The sequence below is a fragment of the Poecilia formosa genome, unplaced genomic scaffold (genome assembly GCF_000485575.1).
Source record: "Poecilia formosa unplaced genomic scaffold, Poecilia_formosa-5.1.2 Scaffold142, whole genome shotgun sequence".
Taxonomy (NCBI): domain Eukaryota; kingdom Metazoa; phylum Chordata; class Actinopteri; order Cyprinodontiformes; family Poeciliidae; genus Poecilia; species Poecilia formosa.
In genome coordinates, this window is record NW_006800081.1 from 1,569,234 (window position 1) to 1,596,778 (window position 27,545).

The following is a 27,545-nucleotide window of genomic DNA, read 5'->3' on the forward strand; positions in this document are numbered from 1 at the left end:
ACTCAGAAATTAATATTTGGTGGAATAACCACGAGGTTTTCAATCGGGTTCAGTTCAGTGGTCTCTTAATTTTTTCCAGAGCTGTATGTGCATCTTAAAACAGCAAGGTTCTGCAGGGAGAGCCTTGAAACACAATATTTAGAAATAAATATGGGAGACTTGGTCATATATCTGCATATATTTCAGGATGTTGTGCATCCCTTACAACAATCAGAATAAGGGTTAAGCATAACTGTTTTGATAATATAGTATTTCCAAAACAAAGTTGTCTCAGCTCAATTTATCCCAGTCTCCTCTAAAGGAACTTCAGCAAAAAAAAATATTTAATCTGAAATCCATCACTTGAAACAAATGGAACAATAGTTGATTTTCAAAACTACCAAGTTTTATACATCCATAACTTAAACGGCTAAATGCATAAAATAACATCTTTGCATTGAAAATGTATATCTTTTTACCATGTTTAATTAACAGCAGGGTGAAAACATTAGCGTCTCAACTGCACTTCCCTTTTTATGCCCCAAATGTAACAAACATACCGTCTAAGACTTCTCTTTTATACACTATTCACAAATCTAATCATGTTCAACTCAGTGTCACATGATGGCATTTCCATGGCTTTCACACATGAATCAGAAACCAAAAAAATAAATAAAATACAGCATTGATTAAAATCCAAAACTTTTAACAAAGACAAAATCAAATGTCTTCCTGATTTGTTAAACATGCAGGAGCATCTTCCAAGCTGAAACGTCGGCATTAAAATGATCTACCTGCTCAATGAAACTAGAAATCAATAAGGTCTGATCGTTAATAGCAGCCATGCATTGAGCTCCAGCTACACTGAGGTGAGTTACGCTGCAACATGTTTAGGCTCTTGCTCTCACAGCCTACAGCCAAACTCAAAAGCATTTTAGGTAATCTCTTTGGTACATGTGATAGCATTACATGCATGCTATTTCAACTATCTTAAAGGCAAAGAAGGAAAAAAACAAAAACTTCTAGTTTACAAAACTAAAGCTGAAAGACAGCATTGAAATGAGACTTTGCCTCAAAATTTTCATACCTATTCAGATTAAATACAGTATGAGAAGTAGCAGATCTCAATATGATTCATGCACTCATTCAGAGAGGGGAAAAAACAACAACTATGAGAATAAAACAGGATGTTGTCTTAACTGAACATTTAAAGTAGCATAATCGCTTTAATCTGCTTTCTGTCCCGCTGTCAGCTTGTCGGCATGTAGAGCGAAGGTCTCGGCCACGATTAGAGGGAAAACCAAAGAGGCGTCTGCATACACCTGAAAACCAACAACAGATCACAGTGATTATTTAACGAGACCACTGTTACTGTTTCACCCTGGCAAATTTGACTTTAACCATTCAAATAATGTGATTATTTGGAGGCAACAGTGACATTTTGGAGTCCAAACTGGAATCTGTGAAAGGAGTTGATGGCAAGGAGGCCGTCCAACAACCTCAAAACCTTCCAGCTCATCAGCAACTATAAGGAAGGTTTGATGGCTGTAATGCCATTCTATATTTTTCCATTGTTTAATGACATGCTTTTTATTTTTTAAGAAAAGGAGAGGGAAACAAAATGTGAATAAAAATTCAACTATTACACCTTCAACATTGTTCTTTTTTCATCTTTGAATGAGTTGACTGTCTCATTTCCTGTCAGAAAAACTTTTTGGTTCACTGAAAATAAATCTAAATTTACCAGGGTGTGAAAGATTTTGGGGCTTACTCCAGGATTGATAAAAAAAAAAAAAACAGCATCAGTTCTTAGCACAGTGATCCAACATCGCCACCTTAAGGCTGAAGCGTGCCATTACTAGAAACAATTACGTCCTACGATCCCATCTGATTAGGAGAAATGCAATAAAACAACGTTGGTGGTGTTCAGAAAATCAAGTCTGAATTACAGTCACTCTAATACGCCGTAAAGATTACACATTTCAAATAACATTGATTAAAACATCACATCATCAGGTGTGTTGCATCTCTCAGTCACATGAATCACTTTATTACTAAACTCCAAGTAACTAATGAATCTAACAGTCATGTTGGTGGACAATGGGAGGAAGTTGGAGTACCAAGAGAAAACAACAGGAAGAGCCTTCTTGCTGCAAAGCAATGATGCCTAATCACCTAAAGTCATACATTGGTAGAATTTATTTTTCTATAAAAACCTAAAAGGAGGAACAGGGAAATAGAAATTGTGCTGAACGGGGCAAAACCAAAAGAGAACCTGTCAGAAGCTACGAAAGCCCTGAGATTGGAGAGGATATTTATCTTACAGCAGAACAACGGCTTCAAACATGAAGTCTTAGTTCTCCTGGAAAGCAGAACCAAGTCTGACATGAGGATCTGTACCTTAACAGGTTTGGCGTCCGTCCTGATCTTTCCCCAGGATACGGCCTCGTCAGGTCGGGCCCCAGAGTCCGAACCGTCAAACTCCTGACCCGTGTTCACATACACAGCGTAGTCGGCGCCGTTTCTCTGGAAGAACAAGGATGGGGAAAGAGAGGATTTTTTTTTTTTCAGGTTTGCTCTCTGGGAATAAACTTTATTACGCTTTGAAATAGTATCATAAAAGCTTTAAGATAGCTTTTATTGACAATAATGGATACATTCTAATAAACTTTTAAAAAAAAATCCCATAGCTCAAATAAAGTAGCAGCAAAGAACTCTGATGGAAGAAAGATGCAACAGAGTCGCATTGGAAATGTTCTGGCCAGCATTCAGCTTCCAGGAAACCACAAAATTATGTTGTATGATATAAAAATACTCTGACAGCACTTTAACTTTAATCAGTCTGAGCCAAAAAAGAGATCTTACGGTGCTTCTAATCCACAACTTCTAATAACTTTGATCAACAGATTGTTAAATGTAACTTAGAAAACAGGTTATTTTTTGTGCAAAGATCACAGAGGGTTATTTACCATGAGGTTAGCATTGGCTATATGATGTTTCACCAACCCTCCTCCCAGGATGATCATTCCCGTTTTCTTGGCAAAAACCGCCATGCCATTCAGCTTTCGAATATCTGAAACAAACCCCAAACTCATGGTCTGAACAGCTGGGACTACTAACGTGGAACTGCTCTGTTAAAGCGCTGCTGCTGCTGCTTTTTACCTTCCACGATGTCCAAAACCAAGCCGGGGTTCTTAAACGAGTGGAAGTAGATCATGTCGCCCAGAGAACCGTCGGTGAGTGCAGGACTGAACACTGGGATGTTATTCTGAAACACAGAAACTGACCTTTAGCAATCTGGAATAACACAAGATGAGGTTTCATGTATCACTTCACATTTTAGGGACAAACCTTGTACGCCCAGTAGTAGACAGAGTCGGTGTTGTTTATCTCCTTGCCGAGCCGATGGATCATTTTAGAGGGAGTCCACCGGATTCCCTGAAACAAACAAACTTGGTGTTTGATTTGTGACATGAGCATTTACACGTCAATAAACAGCTTCATGACTAATTTGCATGAAAGTAAGTCACCCACCTCTGTGTTTTGCTCCAGTAACATTTGATCCAGAATGGGCATCAGCCAGTCTTCAAACTTACAGTAGTTATCGTTGGGCACCAGAAGGTTTCCTATCCTACAGTCAGAGAAGAGACAATGGGTGGACACAGATAATTTAATCTATTCCCCTGCATGTTTATTTGCCGATTTTATGCAAGATGAAAACTGGTGGAGAGTTTTAAAAAAAAAAACATTATTGAGAAATAGTGCATGGATTCTGTTATATCCAACAGGTAACATGAGAAGAAATTCACACAGAAAGTACATCTGAAAATGTAGCACTTCCTCCATCTCTGCTACACTTGAGCTTTGTTCTCTTATCTCCACCCCCATTCCTCCTGACCTCTTCTTTACAGTCATCTCAAGGAAATTTCTAACCACACCGAAACATTTTTATTCTTTGTGCATGCCTCTTTTACACAGAGCCATTAGAAGATGCAAAATGTTTAGTTTTATCTTTCTTTGCTTCACTTTCAAAGCAGGAATCCTGTTTATCTAGATTCAAACAACAACCTGTTGATGCCTCTCAGACGCAGCTCTTTGCCCGACAGACTGAAGTCTCCCAAGTAAGTATGAGCCAGGCACTTAATGAAATCCTCCTCAATGCCTCCAGCTGTGGTGACAATCACATCCACCTAAAAACAAGGCAGCGTGTAGAGATAAACCGCCACAGTCACATCAAATGGTTTCATTATTTTAGGCAACTATAAGTGAACACGTTTGTACCATTTTATGCTCTGCCAGGTAGCGGATGCTCTCTCTCACTCCAGAGCTGATGAGGTTGGAGGTGTATCCCAGGAAGATGGTACAGCCGGGCTTGCGGGAGGATTCGCAGGACTCTTCAGACTCATTTTCTCCGTCTACTTCGACCAGCTCCAGGCGTTTCTCGATCTGTGGTAAACTGTTGGTTAGCAGCAGTTCAACACTGCAGAGCTGCAACATTTTATTTAGTTAAGTTTGTTAGACATCAGATAAAAGACTATAAACCTAGGTGCTTTTTTTCCCCCTTTTCTGTTATGTTAACGATGCACCAATCAGTCTGGCCATTCCTCCATCATTTATTTTTTGAAAATGCATCAAAACAAAGAACTTCCAAAATATGTGGTCTATAAACGCATCACTAACAGCATTCAATTTGATGTTCTCTCTATTAATTTAATATAAATCAAATATAATAGTGTTTGAATTCCTTTTTTTCTTAAACCATTATCATAATCCACAGTGAAAATTGAGGGAATTAAATCAAATCTGAATCAGCAGGTCAGACCTCAAAGAAAACCAGATTTTTCTGTATGGGCTAGGATAATCTCTCACCATCCGGTTGATCTCCTGGATGGCCAGACCCAAGCTACTGGCCTGAAAGCCTGTGGTCAGGTAGGTCTTCAGCAACGCCTTGAGATCAACCCCCTGGTTGAAGTCGTAACCTCGGATTTTTGGCATATCTTCCGGGAGTTCAGCACTAGGCTTCAGAACTGCCTCCATGGCAATAGAAGGGGCATGGTCCGCCATTTCTACTGTTACAAAAAATTTATGTAAACAGATGAAAAAAATATATGCATCAAAATGCAGAGACTATCTGGGAAAAATAAACAAATCCAGTGGAATGTGAACAGGAGTCTGGTCAGCAGCTCAGGCTGATAGTTGCTCTTTAACTGCACAATTAGAATGTAATATCATGGAAATTGTGGGATTTAATTTTAGAAAAATGTTGTCATAAACTCCACGGAGGACCAAAGACTAGCATCTATATATACACACACACACTTATACATACACATACACATATAAAATAGCGCACAGAATTACATGTCAACACTTGAATGAGGATGTTAAATCCATGTGGTTTGACATTAGCAGTGACATGCTAGCAACCAGTAGCTGTTCGCTCTTCTAATTTTGAATAAAACACAAGCATAAAACATACCTATTCTTTGTAAGGTGTTATGTGATGGCAGAGGTTGAGTAATTCACTTCTATCACAGCACCTAATAGCAAAGATATTACAGTTTTGTAGCCCTGTACGCATAGCATAAACTGTTAGGCTAAAAGCCACCGCTACGGAAAACGCGAATGGACAAACTTAATAAAGCGCACAACACTTAGGTGAAAAAAACATGCGAAGGTATTTTGGGAGCAAAAGTATTTATGGCCTGTAACTGAGAAGTTAAAGTGTAGAGAAAAATCCTAGAGGAGTTTTGTGACTATATTTTGTTTTCAGTTTTTTCATACAAAACATAAGTTACATTCTAGTACAAGACACAAATTCTATTCTTTGAGTCACATTAAAAAAAAATCTTACACTCACAGTTTTGCCCTTAAACTCTGATGCAGAATTGTAGAGAAAACTCTCCACAAACTTGCAGCGTGACAAATGGTGCAAAAGTCAAGCGTGCGGTGTAGCTTGTAAAACAGGATTTATGACTCGCGTCAACAGTTGATTTAACTGACTTTTGTCTGTATAAAGGGAAAAGATATTTAAAAAAATGTTAGTAGAGGTGTTTAAATTAGCTTTGCTCCAATTGTACTGGGCAGAATGGAGCAAAAAATGTTAGAGCAGGACTATTACATTTTGTGACATGTAGGATGGAGTCTCTGACAGTAGTTTTGTATTCATAAAAATTTTTTTAAATCCTCTAAGATTTTTCTCTACAATTTAAACCTCAGTTACAAGTCACAAATACTTTTGCAACAAAAATACCTTCATAGAAATGTACCTTTAGGTCACCACCGGAGGGTGCTGTATACAATATTTTCTCCTAAACAGATTTTTAGCACGTATTTCGGTTTTGCTTACAATTTTCTCAGTGATGAGTTAAGTGATGAGCTTTTTATTAACAGAATAATAAAATACCCAAACCTGGAATTCGCCAGGTTTGGAATTTGCATATGAAGTGCCTTGCAGTCGTATTCAGCTTAAACTTGTTCACATTTTGCCTCTTTTCAAGAATACTTTTAGTGTGACAGACATGACAGACTAGCACAAAGCAGTGCATAATTGTGGAGTGGAAGGGAAAGGATTCATGGTTTTAAAATTTTCCTTTCAAAAGTAAAAATGTGAAAAGTGTGGCATGGATTTATGTTTTATCCCCTGTACCAATAAATCTGGGAACCAGCTTTTGTTAACATTACTGCTCCAGCTCTTTTTGGCTCTCTCTCCACCAGCATGAAGTCGTCGTCATCAGCTGTGAAGTGTTGTGTGATGTTTGTGACATTTTCAAAAAAGGTTTGTGTGACCTTTTATATCACAGAGGCTTTGAACTCCCCCCAGCAGCGAATAAAAGAAGGGACACGGGTCAAAATGCAAAGCCAGGAGCACCATCTGAGCAGACTTTGCCACACGACCTGGACAGACTTTTGCATCAGGTTAAAATATTATTCTAAGTCACCTTTTTCGCACATAAAATAAAGGTGTCCTCAGCCTATAGGACATTTTGTTTTTGCACTATCAGGAAAGATGTGCAGCAGCAGCAACAGCATCATCCAGGCCCAAAAACTGGTGGATCAACTCCAAATCGAAGCAGGCATGGAAAGATTCAAGGTATGTGTGATTTCAAATATTAAGACACATCTACAATTATTCCAGTGTGATTTTCAAGCATTTCAAAGCTTTTTCTTTGGTGATTAAAATAAGAATGTGCTTTAAAAATTCCCATTATCCACATTATTTTCCCAGATTTGTTAATATTTGAACTTCTGTTTGTCATCTGAGCAGATCTCCCTCACAGCAGCGGATTTAGTCCAATACTGTCAGGAACACAGACGCAGCGATCCTCTGCTCACCGGCATATCGGCTTCATCCAACCCGTTCAAAGATAAGAAGACCTGCGTGCTACTCTGACACCAGAAGATCCATGGCACAATACAGAAAACGTAGACTGGGAGCTCCAACGGATTAGTGTAGACATTTATATTTTGCCTGTCATGTGTTTATGCCTCATCTGCAAAAAATACATATAATTTCTAACGACAAATTTTCAGGGCTTTCGATGGAAAAGTTAGATTCAAAGACATATGAACGAATATAAGAACAGAAGTACTTTTATTGTGCATTGTAGTTTAATTTGTTACTGCATACATACAATAAACAATTAAATATTTGTGGTTTCTTTGAGGTTTGAACATAGAATGAATAAAAATTACAAGATATAAATTACACAATAGTAAAAAGCACCAAAACAACAGAAACATCCTTGAATTAAATCTATCATATGACAAATAAGAGTGTAAGACAAAATGACTTGGAAATGAATCAGGACTCCATCAACACTGAACATCTAGTTAAAAAAAAAAAAATTCAGGTTGAACCTTAAAAGGAAGTAAAAGGAACAGTTTGTTTATATGGCAGTGTGGCTGAAGGTTATAAAGCTGTCGTTTTAAGCAGACAAAGAAAGTTACAACAGAACCTTCTATTGTGTTAGAGTAGAGTAGCTTGGTATTTGCAAGTGTATTGTACCACACGTGTGTGACATATTGTGTCAGTGTAATTTCACTTCAATATATTGGTTTATTGGATTTCAACATGGAAATATTCCTTAGTTAAGATAAAATCCAGGGGTGCATTTATCTTTTCACCAACAAATATAAACAGACAAAAAAACGGAACAAGGTTAATAAAGCCTGGATTTCTACAGCAGGATTTCATAAAGTGCAAGAAGGCTTTTAAGGCTTGACCTGAAGGGGGAAAAAACTTGCTAATTTTGCTGTGCTTGCGTATCTGGGTCCATAAAAACACAAGAGGCTAAACAGTTTAATTGATTAGGTGGGACGATTAACACATTTGTACATGCATGCAGACTGAGTGGTTTAACATTCATGTCCAAATCTGTCAAAAGTTTCATAAGGTTTACTGACAAAGCAAAGCAAAATTTGCAGTTTTTTTTCTCTTGAATCCATTGTTTAAGATGTTTTACTTTTTGAAATCCTTTAGTGAAAATGCACTTTATTATCCTGCTTTCTTTCTATTGTCAGTGTGCATCTATTAGTAAGTAATAAAAACTCCCTCAACTGAAGAGCCTCTGTGTATTTTTTTTTTTTTTTTTTACCATTTATCCATAAATTTCACAATGCAGACAGATCGATATGGCCATCAAGTGCAGATCGTGTATTTTTTTTTTTTTTTTTTTTACCATTTATCCATAAATTTCACAATGCAGACAGATCGATATGGCCATCAAGTGCAGATCTTGTATGAATTTTTTTTTCAGAATCTCCAGTGGCATTTTATTTCCTGGGTCTCCAGATATTCACAGTATCGTCGCCGGTGGACACAGCAACGATTCCAGCCTCCACACTCAGCTGACATTAGAAGTAGGAGGAACAGAAACAGATAAAATAATTAAAAAAAGGATTAGATCACCACTTTAACTTAAAAAAAAGACAATAATATGATCATTTTTATTAAAAGTAGAAGCTAAATATAAAGTCAGATATTTACCTTCACTATATAAAAAGACACATTACCTTTTTTTTCCCCCCCGCCTTTTAGCCACTGGTGGTACAGGATCAGAAGTCATATTGTTGTGTAAAGATACAACAATATTCCTTCTCTAGTTCTTAAATTTAACCAATAGAAATTATTTTTGTCATCCTTATTGACACAACAGTGCAGCATTTTAGTCTCATTTAATGTGAGTAAAAGAGGTGAGTCTTTTTATACGTGGAATGCAAATACCTGCTTTCAGCTGTATATAGAAGTTTGGTTACTGTCATTAAACACTTATATTTTTATTTATAGAACTGACCCCATGGACTACACCAGCATGACACAGTGTACATAAAGTCCTTGGTGGTCCACTTGGGATATGGATCTGCAAAACACATGTGGTTACAAAGCAGGACTGTGCTGCGTTTAGAAGTCAACACAACAGAAATTCTCACTGAAACCCACCTTGACGGTTTTATCGGTAGAGCAGGTGTAGAGGCTTCCTGCAGACTTGTGGATGCCAGTAACCAGAGCCGTATGTCCCACATCAAACCGGGACAGGAGCTTTAAGGTGCCGGTCTGCATGGAGAAGGAGTGCATCATGCCTTTCTTGTCTCCAGCCCAAACCTCATAGCCACTGTAGCTCATGGAGGATAAATAGGAGCTCAGCTGCAAAGCAGAAACATTGACACTATTTAGTCTTAAAACTGGATGCACAAGAGCAAAAAATAAATGTATTAAATATGTATAATATTTATCTCCACCTTAATTTTCTTTAGTGCCTTCATTGCCCTGCAGTCATAGACTGCCACAGTGCAGTCTTCGCTCCCTGAGATGATGTATGTGTCGTCAGCAGCCAGGCACATTACAGCATTACCATGGAGATGAACACTTTTAATCAATGGTTCAGCAGCTGGAAAACAATAACTTCGTTAGGTCATGCTGACGAGGTCATTTGTATGACTAAACATTTAGAAAACCTCCAGATTGACCAGGAGTAATTGTCAGTGATGGGGCTATACAGAAAAACTAACTCACTTAATTCATAACTTAATGACTTTCATGGAAGTTGAACTTTTTTAAAGCCTCAATGTTTTCTATAGGCACTTTATATGGAAGACCAACACTAAAAACATTTTGTCGAAGAGGAAGGAAAGAAAAACTGGATTTACAGGATACAAATGTTTTCACAAGGAACTCTATGTGTGAAGTGTTCTTACCTCTCGTGTCATACATATTGATCCTCTTGTTAAACGTCCCGGCCAGTAAAACATCGTTCTGACAGGACAGGCAGAGAACAGCTGACCCGGTCCTGATCAGGCCTCTATTGGTGCCGCCTGCCTGTAAGTCCCACAGCCTCACCGTGCTATCAAAGCTCCCAGAGGCCAGAAGGGGACCCTCGGATGCCAGGCACCAGACCCAGCCCTGATGGGATGTGAAGTCGCCTTTCCTTCCCAGCGTGTGCAGCAGTGTGCCGTTAGAGCCTTCCTCCAGGTCCCAAAGTTTCACGTCATAGTCTCGCGACCCCGTGGCACAAACTGCTCCCTTTCCTCCGAGGAGGAGCACCGAGTTGACCAGGGCAATGTGGCTTGAGGGTAATGTAATGCACTCCAGTGCCGGGGGAGGACTAGGACTTCTGGAGGGTTGGTGATGGACCATTTCCATTCTTCCCCTGTCGTCGAGATATCTTGGGTAGGCAAAGTCGTTTTGGACAAGATGAGCTGCGTCTGGCCCCACATCGGCATTGAGCTCCATCCTCCCATCCTCAATCAGTGCAGCTGCGTCGACCTCCAGCCTGCCTTCCAATCCCTCTCTCAACTGTTCCATCTGGTCCTCATCTAAGACTGCCTGTATTTCACCATTCTCCACTTCCATTACTACTTCCATACCTTCATCAGCACCATAAGCAACCTCCTGTGCTGCCACTCCCACCCTAACCACCTCATCTCCTCCTTCATTTTCATGTCCTTCAGCAACCTGTCCTCTCTCCTCCAGCCTCACGCGATCCATTTCCTCCTCTGACTGTTTGGTCACATGTTGCACTTCACCTGCCCAGAAGGTAATGAGCTGCTCCATCTCCAGGCAAGAAGTGGGCCAGTCAAAGTCATCCCTCGGCCCAACTGGAAACCTCACTCTTGATCCAATTAGTCTCTGCGCCCGTAGCTGCCAAGCCGTGGTGTCTTCACCTACTGTACTCAAAGTGCGACATACCTGAAACACGGTAAAAGATGAGAAATCTTCTCTTTGTGCAGGAGTGTCTTGAACTTTTTCAATTGTGTCTAATATTATGTCTTCAAACTCCAGTGTATTTTATTGGGATTTCAAATAGTAGACCAAAACAAAACGGTAATTGAAATAAAGCCTTCACTGTTATTTGGCTCAGCGTAGTCATATTGGATAAAGAATGTTGTAAAGATCAATTTTCAGATTTTAATTTGAAAAAGAAAAACTACTTCCACTTTTCAGCTCTGCACTGCTTTGTTTCTCCGCATAAATTCTGATAAAATACACTGACGTTTTTCTATGAAATGTTCAAAGCTAATTCTGACAAATTTTCATGCTTGTCCTTCCTACCTTTGGCAGCACGTTGATCAAACAATGTGCTGGAAGGTATGAAGCTATGTGAGTTAGGATCTCCCATGGTAATAACAGCAAGTCACTTGACTCAGCAGAAGCAGATGGTGAGGGACTTGGTCCTGCTGACGGTGAGCTAAGAGGAGGGGAAAGACTGAAAGGAATATGCAGAAAAAAATGAGTCATGACTCATCTTCATCTCGATAAATATGAAGACATAGATCGATGGAAAAAAAAAGAGCTTTACCCCTGGAGCTCCATGTTGGAACGGTCAGTACATGGAGAGTTCCGCTGGTCCAGTCCATCCGGAACTCCTTTCCCTGATTCTGTTTCATGTTGGTTATCTCTAACCTCAGACATCTTTCTTTTTCCTAAAATGACCACTAATTCAACAGCTGTAAGCAAACATCTCTCTTAGCTAATGATTCTGATTTATTAGCTTAAAAAAAAAACGTCCCAAATTTTTCTAATGTGACAGTTACATCTGATATTTTGATTAAACAGTAACCATCTAGTTTAAAAATCACTATTTTCTTAACAGCTTTGCATACACTTTGATAGGTTCAAGGTGAAGTTGCTGTCTCCAGTTGCGAGTCTTTAAAAAGGTGTGTTACCTCTAAAAAAAACTCACCCGAAACGGAATATGACAAGCGACAACAATCAAAACACAATCCAAAACAGTCTACCTCAGTGCTGTTGGGGAAAAATCCAAAGTTCAAAATACAACTTCCGGTGCACATGGATGACGTCATTAACCGCAACAACGTTAGTATTTTTATTTAGAGTTTTCGCTTTGGAGAAGTTCGTTGTTCTTCAGTTCTAAATTATTTATGTTCTCTAGAGTTTCCTTGGGATGTTTTCTTTTCAAGTAACCTGAGTGTTAAGTTATTATCGGTGCCGCGCCCTGATTTTGCAGCGGGTTTAAACCTACGTCATTGCGCGACGTGGTGATAAACACGCTCTTTTGAGTGGCAAAACGTTCGTGTCGGATTCCATCATTATTTTTTCAGTGTTACTTTTGCTATTTTAGTCGTTTGGTCAGAGCAAAAATATGTATTCTTATTTTATTTTTATGTAAATCGAAATTACTCAAAGTCCGCAACCATCTTTTTTCCGACTTTTCTTTTTGCCACTCAGTGGGCGCGGCCTTAAAGAAACTTACATGAAGAAATAAAAAACGTAGCCCATTTTATTTAGGACTTAAATATAATTAAGCATTAATATTATTCAACTGAAGATTCAGCCTTGCTTGGAGCGTATTCACATTTTAGGACAAAGCATAATATTTACTATTGATAGCATCTCCTGCCCAATGTTGTCATTTTAGTGCTTGGTTCTTCACCTCCGGTATTATGCACTAATTTACTTTTTTTTTTTCCTCTGACCCACAATCAAGCATAACTTTAAACTGTCTAACACCTATGACCAGACTTAAAATTGAATTTAAATTTTATTGATGGCATCTGTGTGTCCCCAATAGGGTTAATTTCTTATCCAATATCCAAGGCTATTCTCACACAGGATCTAGATGTTTTAACAGCTTTCAATAAATTTAATCATAACTTTTAGTATATATTCAGGTCTTTCTCATCTGATCAACATTTGGTTCATATTTTGGAACAATATAGGGAGAGAAATTAATTCTGCTTAGATGTACTTACACTAGTAATTTATAATTCAAGGCAAAAAAATAAAATACAGGAAAAAAAAAAACTCCAACTCCAGGATAATTCACGTTTTATTTTGTAGAAATTTAAAAGCAAAAAAACTGCTCATGAAGTCTCTAAGAGTGGCATTCATTCCATATTGTTGTCAGGTGCCGTGGCACATAATCCAAACAAGACAGGTTTCAGATGTTACTCTCAACACAATGATTGTTCTATATATTTATCATTTACGGTACAAAACTTTCAGCCAACTCAAAGATCTAAAAAGGAAAAGGTTTCCCCTCTTCACAATTACTACATAAGGGTACATCAGATCAAATCCCACCTGCACCACAGGTCAGCAAAAAAGAAATTAAATTCATTTGCCAAGCTTTAGAATAGAAAAAGGTTGATTTGTTTTCCACATTTCCCCCTCAAATTATCTCCTGGCGTTGACTTGCCTTCAGCCCACATCAAATGTAACATAATCAGATGATAAGCTGTAAAACAAAAGAAAGCTTCTCTTTAAATAAAAAGAATAAAAAGAAAAAAAAAACTTTTGAAATCCAAAAAAATAAAAAATTGTGCACAATAGCACAATAAAATATATAAAACAAATCAAAATAAATAAAAAAAAACTGTCATGAACGTAAACAAAAACAAGAAAGAAAATAAGTGGAAAAACAGAGCATACATTGGAGTTTACTTTTTCTTTTTTTTTTTTTTTTAAAGAACCGAATTAAACATTCAACTGTATACGGCACAATTTCACTTGTGAGCGCTTGTCAATGCTTTCTTTTGCACCTCCAAATGAGCCGTGGTCTCACTGTGATGCTGCAGAAAGTGGTTTCAGGTCCTAAACAGTCATATCAGTAACAAAAAAAAAAAAATAATCCATCACATTTGTGGAAGGAACCCCCCTCAAAAAAAAAAAAAAAAAAAAAAAATCACAACCTACAAAATGCATAATCCATCAACAGAAGCTGGCATCTCTTTATTCAATCAGGCAGGAATAGATCTATTTTTATGAAAACACCTTCATCTTTGGAGTTTTTTTTTTTTTTTTTTTAAGCAACCTGACAACCAAAATCACTTGCTGACTGGCAACCAAATGCATCTGGGGGTTACATGAAAGCAGGCATGAGTCAGACTGTACTCCCTAGAACAATTTCAGAGTAGGGCTGGTGCAAAATTTTGTCTAAGTAGTACTTCTGTAAACACCAACAGACAAAAATCCACACACACACCTCCAATGTAACCATCAACTATGGACAAGAACTTAAAAAATATAACCAACACTCCCACGGATAAGGTAACCAGTGTAATCTAAGAATTAAAATGACGCCCAGCATTCCCAGACGTAGCCTACACAGTATCAACAAGAGAACATATGGCAACAATCACTAGTTTGATAGGAAGCAGGAGCAGTACCATGTAAGTCCAGCAGCCAAGCTAGAAAACTGCTAAAACTCTAATGTTTAAGATCAGGGATGCCTCAAACATCAATAACCAAGAATAGAGATGCACTGAGAAAAGAAAGAAAAGAAAAAAAAGGTTCAATCTTGGATATCTGATATTTTCCCAGTCAGTGAATGCCCCATGTGCAATACTCTTAAGTGAAGATTCCTCTAAGGTAGCCAATTTCTATATCAATAATGTTTAAATTGAATTTAGAGGAGGCTCTGCAACCTATTAAAGCATATTTGGGGGTTTTTAAGCTGCAAGAAAGCAAGATTTGATTTTTTAATGCATATGTTCACAACTTTTTGGAAACCTTAAAGTTAACATGTTCAATTAGTTTCTTGGTCTCCTTTACCGCAAAGCGCCACATGGTGGCAGTACTGCTCTCCCAGTATGGATAATTCATCTTTCAAGAGCCACAAAGAAGCAAAAACAGGATTAATATTCTGATGTGAAATTATTTTATTCTTTAACTCAAGGCTACCACCCCATATGAGGTTGCAGTGAAAACTTTACATCTCTTTTAGTGACCAAAGCTAAAAAAAAATAGCATAAATTGAGCCTTATCTGTGTTTCCAAACAGTAAGGTCTGCCAAGGCCTTAAGGATCTACATTCTTTAGGGAATACACAAGGAGACACTTGTTTCAGTAATGCTGACTGCCGACATACAATCTTTGCATTAAAGTAGTAAATCTAGCACATATGGCAAGAACCCTCCTCTTCTCACACTACAAATAACACAGCTAATATTAAGACTGGAATAAAAAAAAAAAGTGACGTTTATCATTTATTCTTACTTTGCATTAATGGGTTTTAAACCCGAAATCAGAATCGGCTAAAACTAGTACTGGTGGCTGAAAGATTAAAAAAAAAACAAAAAAAAACACACAATCGAGATCGGAAATTGGCCACTAAAATCGGATCACAGTGCATCTCTAACCCTGAAGTTTGAAGAGAGGCAGAAACCCTTTCCGATGCATTAATGGGTGCAGTGCCTTCTTCCTATGATCCTATTCATCCCCGTTTAGGAGTTACGAATCTATGGCCTCGCTTAAGTCTTACTCTTAACTTTATTATCATTTTGCTTACAGCAGTCCTAAAAGTCACTTATCCAGAGAAGCTAACAACTTCAGCATATTATCACTGTACGTCTTACAATAGAAATTATATTTCATCGGAACAGGAATAAAAAATAAAAAAAAAGTGCATTTATACCAGTAGAAACTCATTCTTGGTGATTTCTGTCAGCGAGTCCGTTTCTTTAAATATACTAACAAAGCCACAGCAGCGAATACGATTCTTGATCTGCTTACAGTATTAGCAATCTTGATGCATCAAACATGAACTTATTTCCTGAATCTATCTATAGCTGGTCTTAACGCAAACAACCTCGGTTAAAACTATAGGGGGCGATGATTAGAATGATCGGAGGGGGACACACGAACCAAAGCGGCAGACGGCCCGAAAACTGACGATTAATGCTACAAATAAACGAGACATTCACGTGAACATGCAACTTAAAGCCTAGGTTATGTGGATTATAGTATGTTGGAACTGGGTTGACGTAAACCTTAACTGCTTCTGTTGACGGGAAAGAAATAAAGTCCTACACTTAGAAAGGAAATCTACGGATCAGACGGAAATGTACATATGAACAGAGATGCGCGTTTGTGTGAGTGTGCATATAGAAAGGTGTATGCAATTCTCTTGGAAAAGGTGCAAAGGTTCTGTGCACATCGTTACAAAGTAAAAGCATCCGTTTTCTGTTTTAACAGCTACATGTGAGCGTAACTACATGCTTTGTAGTATTTGCTGGTTCGGATAATTACTTTTGGTACCCATCTGCCCACCCCCCTCCCCTTCCAGACGTCACTAACTTGTATGAACAATCCAATCGTGAAGACGGAGGGGGGGAGGGTCTGAACTCTGCCCCCACCCCCCACCCCAATCCCGCTGTGTTGCCCTCACCTCCCTGAAGATCCCTGGATTGCGGTTGGCGAAAGTCACTTTTGAGTTTCTAGCAGTGAGGCATTTATTACGAGAGGTATACATATATCCCTGGTTTACCCTCCCTCAGCTACCGCCCTCATCCCACCCTCCCTCAGAGACAAACAGGGCGCAGGGGAAAAGGAGGCCATCCGCAGACTGGAGGATCGGGGCCAGTCGCATCCCTCCAGCTCCACTTTCTCCCCATGATTTGGGCAGTGCAATGAGTTCCCCTGTTACCCTCCCCTTCATGAACCTGGAAGAAAAATAAAAAAAGAATAAAAAAATAAGTCTTTTTACGGGAAACTTCACTGGTCAGAAACACCTACACTGGTGAAGAGTGGGATTCTGGATCAGAACAATGAAATTGGGAACAAAATGTATCATTAGTTCTCAATGAGCTGGGTGTTTCATCACATCCAGAGGCTTTCGACTTGGAGGAAATGACCTTACGAAGGTAAGGACTTACTTACTTGACAGGTCAGTGGAACAAGGGTTGGATTAGACACCGTAGCAGGCCGATAGTCGCTCTTTCAACAGAGGGGGGAACTGCTCAGAGAACTGCTGCCAGTTCTCTTCCCCCACCTGGTCCTTGAAGCCATGCAGGATCTGCAGAGAAAAACAAAAAACATCTAAGCTCTTTAACACGCTTTCATAGCTGAATCTGCACTGGAAGGCTAATGGGCGACCATTTATATCAGGTGACGTTGAACAGAACCAGAATGAGGGGAAAAAAAGAAGATTAAAATTATATTTGGTATGGGGGTAATAAGTCACATCACACCAAGATACATCTGGTGAAGGTATTAAGGGCAATTAGAGACAGGCCTAATTGTCTCTAATTGCTGGACAAATTTATTGTCCAGCAATAAATTTTGCTGGACAATAAATTGTAACAGTAATTATTGCGATAAGCGATAATATTGTTGTTCAAAAAGTAATTTATCGGTAATGGTGTAATAAGTTTTTCCTCTCAAAGACCAATAAACTTTGAGAGGGTTTTGTGAAAGAGGTTTGAACCACACTTCTCAGAATCATAATAATCCGCACCTTGGAATCAGATTTCGAATGTCTGATGAATGATCATCACAGTGTGGTGAGCAAAGACCGAGCAGGGAAAGATTGGGATTAGTCCTCATCTGTCACTTACCTTATAAAACATATCTCGCAGGTCGTCCTTTGGGTTGACCCATGAAGCCACAGCGTCACAGAAGAAAATAAAGTCCTGCAGAGATGAGATTTGTTCTCTCAGTACACCAACATGGAACTGGCGTGGTTTTATAATCGGAAATGTTTAGCAGAAATAAATCACCTCACCTGTACAACTCCTGCAGGATTGACACCAATCATAACGCAGATTCCCCGAAAAGCCGAGTCCTTCTCCTCGTTATCTCTAATATTTCTCAATGACGTGCACCTTTTATATAAAGAAAAAGAAAAACCATTATAAACAAATATGCTTTAAAACTATTTTCAAAAATAGAAGCTTTTGCAAGTGACGCACCAGGGTCTGATGAAATGCTGCAGCTGTGGGGCCACTTCCTGAGGGCAGACGAACCCGAGTCTGCCGATCGTAATGGCTGCAGACATGAAAATGCAACAAAAACGCTTCAGGTCATCTGTGGGTCTGTCCAGAGCACAACTCGTGTGTGTCGGTGATCGTGTGTGTACCTGTGTTTTCCAGCAGAGTTTTGGGTGTGTTGGGTCTGTTGATGATCTCCACCAGATGAGGGAGGACCATGCCGACGTAAGGCTGCATCTCTGCACCTACACAGAGGAAGAGCAGAGAAGACAAATGAAGAAAACTGAAGTAAAAAAATAAAAAATACTGCAACAGATGTATGTACTTCTATAAGATACTGATATTCATATCTTATACATACATATGTAAGTATAAATACATAAGACAAAAGAGCAACACAATTTCCAAACAAGAAACATTTATACACTTATCTTACAAGACTAGACTCTACCCTAAACTAGAACCATGAAGTATTCAGTATCTGGATCAGAAAATGTTTTGGGAACAAAATGTATCATCGTGTATCAATGAGCTGGGTGTTTCATCACGTCCAGATACTGAATTAAGAACAGAAATAAGTCATTTAAACCAGGAGCAGCTCTCTTACCCATTTGCATAGAGATCTCCCCGATGGCCCAGGTGGCGTTGTTACACACAGAGATAAACTCTGGGTTCAGGTTGAGCCCCAGGATGGGCATAAACTCAGCTGGAAGGAGGCAAAGCACAGAATGCTTACAAAAAGATAATGTTACTTATTTTCAGGCTTAATTAGTTAAAAATGAGCCACGTACGACAACAGCGGATACAATTTTATTTCTAAGTAACATTTAAAGTGACTTACCAATGCAGGGCTTCACATGGAGGAAGCACGCCTTGGTTAGATCCCCCAGCAGGGCGAAGGAGCTTTGCCTCACTTCAGGCATGGTGTCCTGTGACAGAACCAGAGAAATCACTGTTACACTTAAGTAGAAGAAACAAACAAAAAAAAACATATCCACAAAAGTGAAGAGTCAAAAATTCTGTTCACACCTGCATGCACTGAAAAAGAAGGGTCATTATATTCGATCGAGCCACTAGCTGCTCCACGTGGCCACCGAGCCCCTCGGCAAGCCCACTCAGCAGATCCAAGGCCACGATCATAAAATCCTTGTCTGGAGCCTCGTACTGGTCAGGATGCTGGTTGTACATCTGGACAGAGAGGAGAGGGAGTAAGTTTCACGTGTGTGGAAACTCTTGAGAAGAAAAATGTTTGGAGAGTGTGTGTTCAGGTTCTCACCATGGCCTGAGCAAGCGTCTTCTGGACCAACGTGACGCAGCGCTGATAAACAGGCTCACAATACGGCAGGAAGCCGCTCTGCAGCGCTGTCGCTACGGACGACAGACACTGGAAGAAAAACACAGCAGTTTGGGGGTTTGCTTAAACATGATGGTAGCTAGAAAACTCAGGTTTAATTTATGATTTTGGTAATTTAAAAAAAATAAATAAAAAGTACTCGTTTGCTTTGGATGAGACAATATATTTTTACCCAAAAGATACTCACCTCTAATAATGGGAAAAGATCCTTGTCTTCATCTTTTAGCTGATTCCACTTTGCTATTAAAGGGGGCATCAGCTTCTGAATGTACTCCTAGAAAACATGCCTCTGATTAGTGATGAGTAAATAAAGCAGAGAAAAAAAATCTAAGTCTTACAGACTTAGTTTTTTTTCCTGGATTAGAATACTGCTAAAGTAGTTATGACCTAGTTTGTTTTTACGTTAGAATTGCAATTTCAATTTCCTCCAACAAGACACGGCTTCAATGGCAACAGACAAAACACTTGCAAATTCTCTGACAAGAGTCCGCCTATTATTGTCTCGTCTATGCAAATCTAAACGCATCATCTCAAATGGACTCAAATCACAAAACTGAGGTCATAGAGGCAAGAAAGAGGGGAAAAAAAGGAAAGGAAAGAAAAAAGACGACACTTACAGGTTGATTAAGATGGTGACCCACTGAATCTGCCAAAGTCCCGATAGCATCGTAGAGGATGAGGAGATTCTTGTGCTGGTACTTTCCGAAGGCAAACACCAGCGTGTCCAGGATGAAGCTCAGGTAGGGGACCAGTTCTGTGCACGCCTCCTCCTCCAGGGTGGCAAAGGAGCTGAAAACCCAAGATGGAAATTCTTATTTTTCTCAATCTGGGTGTAATTCATAAAGCTTAGCACAAGCAGAACATGCGACAGAGGAGGGGAAAAAAGTCTATCATAGTTAATCAATGTGCAGAAGTTATTATGTTCACATAAAGGGGAGCGGAGGAGGAGAGGAAAGCTGCTCACCTGCAGGCGGCCTCCTGCACCCTCTTGTTGCTGTCCAAGATGCGTTTCAGGAGCTCCGTCATGAGGGGCTTGAGGTAGGAGTCTGGGGGCTGGGAGACCACCCAATGCGCGTAGCGACTCAAGGTCCAGCAGGCGATGGAGCGCACCAGGGCCTTCTTGTCGCTCAGACTCTGGATGAGGTGAGGGATGAGCTCAGGCAGGTAGGGCACCATGCCCTGCATGCAACCTGGGCCAGAAGAAAAGGAGAAAATTTACCTCGACAATCTGACAATAAACAAAGCGAATTGAATGATAGTGGCTGCACAAGTAACAGTGATTTCTTCATGAGCTGTTCTAGATGTCGATAAACATTTAAACACAGAAGGCAGCCCTCGCTGGTTAGACGAGAAGAGAAATCAGCTGGAGAGCAAAATCTGACAACTTAAACACTTCCCTGTACAGGATCAGCATTTCTGATGTCAAAACTTCAGCATGGCTAAAGCACTGCTGGGCCAAGTCTGTGAGCAAATGCTCCACTGCACCAACTAGAGTCATTAATTATTCAGTATCTGGATCAGAATGTGTTTTGGGAACAAAATGTATCATTTTGTTTCAATGAGCTGGGTGTTTCATCATGTCCAGGTACTGATGAGTTAAAAATAAAATGGTCACCATGCAGAAATTCAACATTTCAATATTTCTTTGGATAGCTGAAGACACCATAGCCAACAGCTACAAGGTCTTGGGAGCTGAATTTGTCGACAGCTTTATGGAAATCTCAGAGTTCAAAGGGCAATCATTTAAATTCTCTAGGAAATACACACAGATATGGCTGTTTAGGTAAAGCTAGCCACACTGACCACAAAATTTATTCAAAATATAATTTAAAAAAAAGACTCAACTACTACTTGTCTTCATTGTAAAAACATTTTACAGCAGTTAAACAGCATCACATAAATGGTGAAAAAAAGTTTTACGCTGCTCTTAGAATTAGCGAAGAAAAATATACGTGATTGGAAATCACCCTCAAAAATTCAGAGTGATGCATCTCGAACACATAAATATAGATGTGAAGTTTGACACATCGATGTCTGTGTTTAACTTTAGCAAGATTTAGCAAACTGATTAAAAACAACAAATCCCATTTCATAGATATTCTCCCAAACACCACAAAACAATACAATCTGGCCTGCATGTGAATTAAATGCCGCAGCAACAGAAGGACATTCTGCTAATCTGACCTTCAGCTATGGCTCCAAGCACCAGGATGCCAGACTCCTTGATGACCCAGTCCGGGTGGAAGAGCAACCCTTTCAGAAGCGGCAGAAGGTGGGGCAGCAGCTCGTCACGGAACACGTTGGCCAGAACGTCGAGAGCTGCAGCTGAACACTTTCCTATGATTTTAAAATAACACAAAAGAAGGGAGGGAATAAATCACATGATTATTTAAATAGACAGATTAACAAGGGAGGTTTCAGTTTCCATATTTGAAAATCAATTAGGTGGGTTCAGAAATAAATCGCTTACTTTTACTAAAATTGAAATGAGGACCAGACTTGCAGCCTGAGAAACACACACATCCTTTTCTGACCCCAGTGACTAAATTTCTCATTACTTACGCAGGTTCCAGTCAGTCAGCGCATCGTCGTCGTCATCATCATCCTCATCGTCGATGTCTTCGTCCTCTTCGCCCTCCCCTCCTTCGTGCTGCAAGGTGACAGTGCGCGACTTGTGGAAGCGGGGCTTGATGTCCTGCTCGCTGTCCGGCACCGCCTCGTCTTCCTCCACGTCTCCCTGAAAAAGCAGGAAGTACCGCCTCAGCACCAAGCTGGCTGCTCCGTCATAACGAGCTCTTTGCAGTAAATTCAATCATGAATGCCTCAGGTGCGTCAGCAAGAGCGTAAGACACCTTCAGCATCTGCAAAGTACCAAATACTGTTCTTACCTTCAATAGTATGATGTCGATCTCTGAATACTTCATTCCGTTTACTAGAACAGGGATCAGTCTAAAGAGGGAGAAGAATGAATTGGTTACAATGCCTTGTTAAAGTGTTCACAACCTTTGTACTTGTTCATGTTTGTGAGTTTACTCAAAACTTCAAAGCATTTGGTTGGGACTTTAGTTAGTTGACGGATCAATATAAAGTAGCGAAAGGGGGACGTTGCAGCTGCAAGCCTTTACTAATTGGATTTGACTAGGCCGTCCTAAACCAAACATGCTTCGTCCTGAAGGATGTGAACGATATCAAGCTTCATCTATTGACTCTGACCATCTTCCAATTGCATGAAGAAGCTAAGCAACTTCTTAGCCTAACATTGCTGCTGCCACCATGTGACTGAATGCGTTTTGTGTGCAAGTAGAACTCGTTAACTCTGAACCACTTTCACATCACACTTCTGCAACAAACACACAACCACCCTTTCAGAACCTACAATACGATCCGAAGAAATCCTGGATCAGGTGATGATTGAATTTATTCCCCAAATTCAACAGTAAACCACCAGACTACACTAATAGTGCAAAAGTTACTCACTGCACCAGATGTCCAGACAGCGCCTCCTTACAAATGGGTTGCTCTGCTAGAGTCAACCAGAACTCGCAGGCTTCCAGAGCCACGTTCTCATCAGGATCCTGAGTCCGCTGCAGCATATACTGTAGGAGACGGAGAAAACAGAGTTCATCGGATGCCCAGTATGGACAAAACTTTCGCTTAGCTTCTCTAAAGCCGCCTGCTGGCCTGAACTCACCTGAATGATGCTGTGCATGTGTGGGATTAGGCGGTCGATCCGGACTTCCAGCAACATGACCAGCGCTCGGCACACGTTCTTACGGACCTCAGAGTCTTCATCTGCTGCCAGCACAAACAGACTCTGGAAGGGAAGCAATGTTAAGGATGCAAACCGTTTTAAAATGCATGCACTCATTTAATGACCGTCACAAACCAACTAACCTCTATAAAGGTGTCAATGTTGTCCATGAGCGCCTGGGCTCTCCCGATGATGAACTGGTTCACGCAGGCGATAGCGTGGGACCTGCAAGAAAAATCAGTCCATCAGCATGGAAGAGATTTTTGTTTTTTAAATAAACAAATATAACCTTTTTCTGCACTGAATAAATATTTTCCCTCATTTAAAACATTCTCAAAGTTACAAAAAAAAATAAAAAAGAAAAAACTGCTTTACAAGGGAAACCAAGCTGCTGACAGATTGCTAGTTCTGATCACAGTAAGATGTCAGGAATTACTTTAGGAGCTGCAAAAACCATCTACAACGTCTCCAACTGCATGAGACACACAAGTAGCATTTCCTGCTCTCTCCTGTACCTAATCTTTGGACTGCAATGCTTGAAGAACTGAAGAAATTTAGGTATCATAACGTTGAGGGGCCTGTTCAGAGCGTCGCTGTCCAGCAGCTCCGACGAGTCCTCGCAGATCTTCTGCAATGCCCCGAATGAGCCCTGAGACACGGACATACACAGAAAGGCTGTCAAATCAAACGCAAACATAGACGGAGACACAGAGGAGAGAACGAGACGAAATCAGAAGATCGACGTAGAGAAATGGGGATTAAAAGCACTGCACACATTTCAACTTTCAATCCGAGCTTTAAACTGTTCACAAGTTGGTCTAAAGAAGTACAGCTAGCCATCAGGAAGTAGATTTTGTCTAAAATAGAGTTATAAAAGTCGCAGCTCTGTAGGTACTGACCTCACAAGTGTTGTAATCCTCCGAGTCGAGCAAGTTGCAGAGCTGTGGGAGCAGCTCTGGCCATGATTGCAGCTCTCCTTTGGAGGCGATCGTAGTGATGAGGATGCCTGGCAGAGCAGAGGAGGCAGAGATTATACACCAGCCTCCACTCACGTTTAAAAATCAAACATACGGTCAGTTTTTGCAGGTGTTCTGGATCAGACAGTATGAATACAAAGACCTTCACGGGTACTCAGAGGTTTATAATGCATCATCTCCAGAAAGTAACAGAAATGACGAGAACAGCTCATTAGCTTCATTCATTTATGTAGGGGAAAAAAAATAAAAAAAAACTCACCAATTGTGGCCCGGATAAGCGGCGACGGATCGCCGATGCTGTTGAGGCATTCTCGCTTGATGAAATCGGAAACTCCTGAAGGAAAGTTCTGGTAGTGGGCCTTAACATTGTTCTTCAGTATCAAACCACTCAAAGAGCGAGTCGGCTCATCTGAGCAGAGAAGAAATAAAGACATTGATGTACGAATCGGGTGAGAGGAATACATGAAAGAAAAAAAGTCACTTCTAGAGAATTTACTGATTTGTATGTTAACATCATAAGCATTAAGGGCATAAAAAGACAGACATAAGAATCTGGTGCATGTTACGCAGGCATGTGGTTTCAGATCAGACAGTATGAATACAAAAACCATCAGTGGAGGTCAGGTGGTTTTAATGCATCATTTCCGATCCACATGTATAGTCAGGCTAGCAACAGGCTAGCGACAGTCATCTTGATTTGATTTATTCTCTGCCGAAGTTACAGATTCAGCTGATTTAGTCATTTTCTGTCTTTGTTTACATTCTAATGAAAGGACAATCCAAGCTAAACACTTGTAGTTCAAGTGTAGGCACAGAATGACTTAGAACTGCGTCAGCCTACTTCAGACCTGTTGACATTTCCACATGTAGAAGAATGTCCCCAAACATGATTAGTGAAGCAAGGAAGACATGTTGACAGCTTGTAAAAATCATGTATGAATTAACAAAACATGACAAGTTCATCTTCAAATTCCTAGAGAAGTGTTTGAATTCAACCAAACGCCATATGCTTACCTTCAGTTTTCAGTCTTGTGAGGACAAAGATGAGATAGTTGTTGAAATCGGGGAACTGATTGAGTTGTTCAAGTTTCTAGTAAAGCAGTTAAGGACAATGTTATTCACCAAAATCAGACGAAACACACTGAGGAACTGTTTAAAGTTTAGAAGCTCAAGCTTTGTTAAAGTGCTTGTGCTACACATGTCAAATTAGCTCAATATTGAATTCAACAACCACTGTTAATCCTTCGCATCAATTTTACAAAAGGACACACTCATTTACAGATGCACAGCCAAATCAGGTGGTGGCTGGTTTATATTCGGCTCCAGACTTTGACATTGTAACTACTTTAATTTCCCTTTAGGATTAATAAAGTATTTTTAAATTAACTGAGTTCATTTGACAAGGAGATAGTTTAATTTCTAAAAGCAGCATTTGCAGGTTTATGGCTGTATGCAGACACAGATCTAACCAAAGAATCTATTGCCAAAATTAAACAGCAATGATTTTTAAAGATGTTCTATCATTATCAAAATGCATCACAAAATAGCATGTCTATCTTTATAACTTTTTGATAATCTCAGGGAGGAGGGATGAATCTACAGTAATTAAAGGAATACACACGGAAACTCTGGTCTTAGCAATGCTACCAACATTTAAGGTTAATGTAAAAATGCCAAATTAAATTGTGAGATCAGTGTTAATTTTTAGAAGAACGTTCATGGACTTCCCAATGGTCACAAAAAATTGCAGACACACTATAGAACATTTTAAAACCTTCTTTTTTTAGTGCTGAAAGAGAAATCAGAATCTGCTCAAATCCGTATTGGAAACTGATGGGTTACCCCTTAAAATTACACTGCAGCAGGATACTTGTTGGACTGCTCTTTGTGTGACAGTGTTGGGCGACTGGGAGTCTTTAAGCAGCTGGAGGACCTGCTGGAGTCCCTGTTCATCTGGCTGCCACTCCATCCTATTGACACAGAAACAGCTACACTTCAACATGTGTGGTGAGATGCACGCAACACGCAGAATATGGTGAAGGCATGTGGTTTCAGATCAGACAGTATGAATACAAAAACCATCAGTGGAGGTCAGGTGGTTTCAATGCATCATTTCCGATCCACATGTATAGTCAGGCTAGCAACGAGCTACGTTCTACAGGCACCAACGCAGCGCTGGCTCAAGTGGGAACAAATCCTGTCTGCTAGCAAATGGGTTTTAAGTAGAACATGTTTGCGGCACAAAAACAAAGCCATTAAACCACACGACCAGCTAAAATCTCCGTGACCCGGCTTAACCACCTCATGTTAATCCTATCTCCGCCCCCACGCCACCCGGTCCGCCAGTCCACACAGCTGGTCTCAATATTTTTGCCCAAATTTCGTTGCCAGCGGGTGGGCCAAAGACACGCGGGTCATCGGAGGAGACGCGTGCAAAGAAAAGTTATGAGGAAACAAATGCGCTACGACCGGGGACTACCGCGATGCGACCACCAGAAAGAATATAATGGCGCGTTATTCCGACTGAATAATACACTGGTAGTTTAGCATGTGGCATGTTTTAATTGATCTACTCAATACAGCAGACCTGATGCTGCAAAAGTTGCCCTTCTACTTCAGGCCTACACGGTGAGGTAGTTCCCCCGGGTGTGCTCACAATGTGCCCCGGGTTGAAACTAATAACTCCCCCGACTGTAACAAAACAGACCCGATCTATAATTATTCTGAGAACCAGAAGTGTCTAACACATGTTTAACGTTACACGCTACTGACACAAATTCAGTAGTAATTTTAAAAATTAGCTGAACACGTTTTCCCGGCTACCGTTAGCCGCTAAGCTGCTAATGCTAAAATTACTAGCCGTGCTAACGTCGACATTAATTTTGATAGTTGCTTCATCAACATGTTTTCTAAAGTGCAGTGCGAACGACGTAATAACATACTTTGTTGAAAATAAGCCCCTCTGAAACTGTACCTACAATATTGATTGGAAAGTTGTATAATCAGTGCTGGGCCGCCCGTCTTCTGCTTCGTATCAGTTCAAATGAGCACGCCGACTTAAATTGACCTACAGCGGCTTCCGTTAAGCACAGGATTTCAGATAGTTAAGGTCACGCGAGATTATATGTAAAACTTGCGCTATGAATAAAATAGTCTTCCCATTTTTATAAACTTTTTCTCACAAAAAAAGCGAAAACGTCTTTTTATTATTTCGTGTCATTACTGATGTTATTTGGCAAATGAATGTATCTTAGGTGATTGTGACATTTTAGACTTTTGTATTGCAATAACGGTATCTTCCAAATGTCTTAACTGGT

At 40.0% G+C, this 27,545-nt stretch overlaps 4 protein-coding genes across 8 annotated transcripts; 1 reads left to right on the top strand and 3 right to left on the bottom strand.

Moving 5' to 3' along the window:
* On the bottom strand, positions 1–5,617 carry dhps (deoxyhypusine synthase). Of its 3 annotated transcripts, none has more exons than XM_016676884.1 (10): positions 5,463–5,617; positions 4,849–5,048; positions 4,261–4,425; positions 4,048–4,169; positions 3,514–3,610; positions 3,331–3,417; positions 3,142–3,247; positions 2,949–3,052; positions 2,380–2,505; positions 1–1,301 (listed from the first exon to the last, which is right to left on the bottom strand). In XM_016676884.1, exons 2-10 carry the CDS (start codon positions 5,041–5,043, stop codon positions 1,206–1,208), a joined length of 1,098 nt encoding a protein of 365 aa, XP_016532370.1. In that variant the 5' UTR covers positions 5,044–5,048; positions 5,463–5,617; the 3' UTR covers positions 1–1,205. The 3 variants fall into 3 exon arrangements, with proteins under 3 accessions (XP_016532370.1, XP_007562983.1, XP_007562982.1); XM_007562921.2 differs by having other exon boundaries at positions 4,849–5,045; positions 5,459–5,617; XM_007562920.2 differs by having other exon boundaries at positions 5,459–5,617.
* Positions 5,618–6,791: 1,174 nt separating this feature from the next.
* Positions 6,792–8,131, top strand: LOC103145472 (guanine nucleotide-binding protein G(I)/G(S)/G(O) subunit gamma-7-like). 2 transcript variants are annotated; one of them, XM_016676858.1, is made up of 3 exons: positions 6,792–6,897; positions 6,984–7,072; positions 7,247–8,131. In XM_016676858.1, the coding sequence occupies exons 2-3, from the start codon at positions 6,989–6,991 to the stop codon at positions 7,370–7,372; spliced, it is 210 nt and encodes a 69-aa protein (XP_016532344.1). In that variant the 5' UTR covers positions 6,792–6,897; positions 6,984–6,988; the 3' UTR covers positions 7,373–8,131. The 2 variants fall into 2 exon arrangements, with proteins under 2 accessions (XP_016532344.1, XP_007562984.1); XM_007562922.2 differs by having other exon boundaries at positions 6,824–7,072.
* Positions 8,132–8,657: 526 nt separating this feature from the next.
* fbxw9 (F-box and WD repeat domain containing 9) lies at positions 8,658–12,254 on the bottom strand. Its single transcript, XM_007562924.2, has 7 exons — positions 11,778–12,254; positions 11,531–11,684; positions 10,177–11,167; positions 9,721–9,869; positions 9,422–9,625; positions 9,276–9,341; positions 8,658–8,829 (listed from the first exon to the last, which is right to left on the bottom strand). Exons 1-7 carry the CDS (start codon positions 11,888–11,890, stop codon positions 8,755–8,757), a joined length of 1,752 nt encoding a protein of 583 aa, XP_007562986.1. The 5' UTR covers positions 11,891–12,254; the 3' UTR covers positions 8,658–8,754.
* Positions 12,255–13,905: 1,651 nt separating this feature from the next.
* On the bottom strand, positions 13,906–27,311 carry LOC103145474 (transportin-2). Of its 2 annotated transcripts, XM_007562926.2 has the most exons (25): positions 27,207–27,311; positions 26,099–26,198; positions 25,243–25,318; positions 24,488–24,637; positions 24,151–24,257; positions 23,767–23,900; positions 23,395–23,476; positions 23,192–23,314; positions 22,978–23,096; positions 22,389–22,449; positions 22,063–22,237; positions 21,685–21,837; positions 20,465–20,690; positions 20,118–20,289; positions 19,688–19,774; positions 19,423–19,530; positions 19,176–19,334; positions 18,988–19,075; positions 18,754–18,852; positions 18,296–18,391; positions 18,129–18,204; positions 17,942–18,041; positions 17,775–17,849; positions 17,098–17,233; positions 13,906–16,880 (listed from the first exon to the last, which is right to left on the bottom strand). In XM_007562926.2, exons 2-24 carry the CDS (start codon positions 26,195–26,197, stop codon positions 17,126–17,128), a joined length of 2,673 nt encoding a protein of 890 aa, XP_007562988.1. In that variant the 5' UTR covers position 26,198; positions 27,207–27,311; the 3' UTR covers positions 13,906–16,880; positions 17,098–17,125. The 2 variants fall into 2 exon arrangements, with proteins under 2 accessions (XP_007562988.1, XP_016532342.1); XM_016676856.1 differs by lacking the exons at positions 24,488–24,637; positions 25,243–25,318; positions 26,099–26,198; positions 27,207–27,311 and having other exon boundaries at positions 23,767–23,926; positions 24,151–24,243.
* Positions 27,312–27,545: the final 234 nt, after the last annotated feature.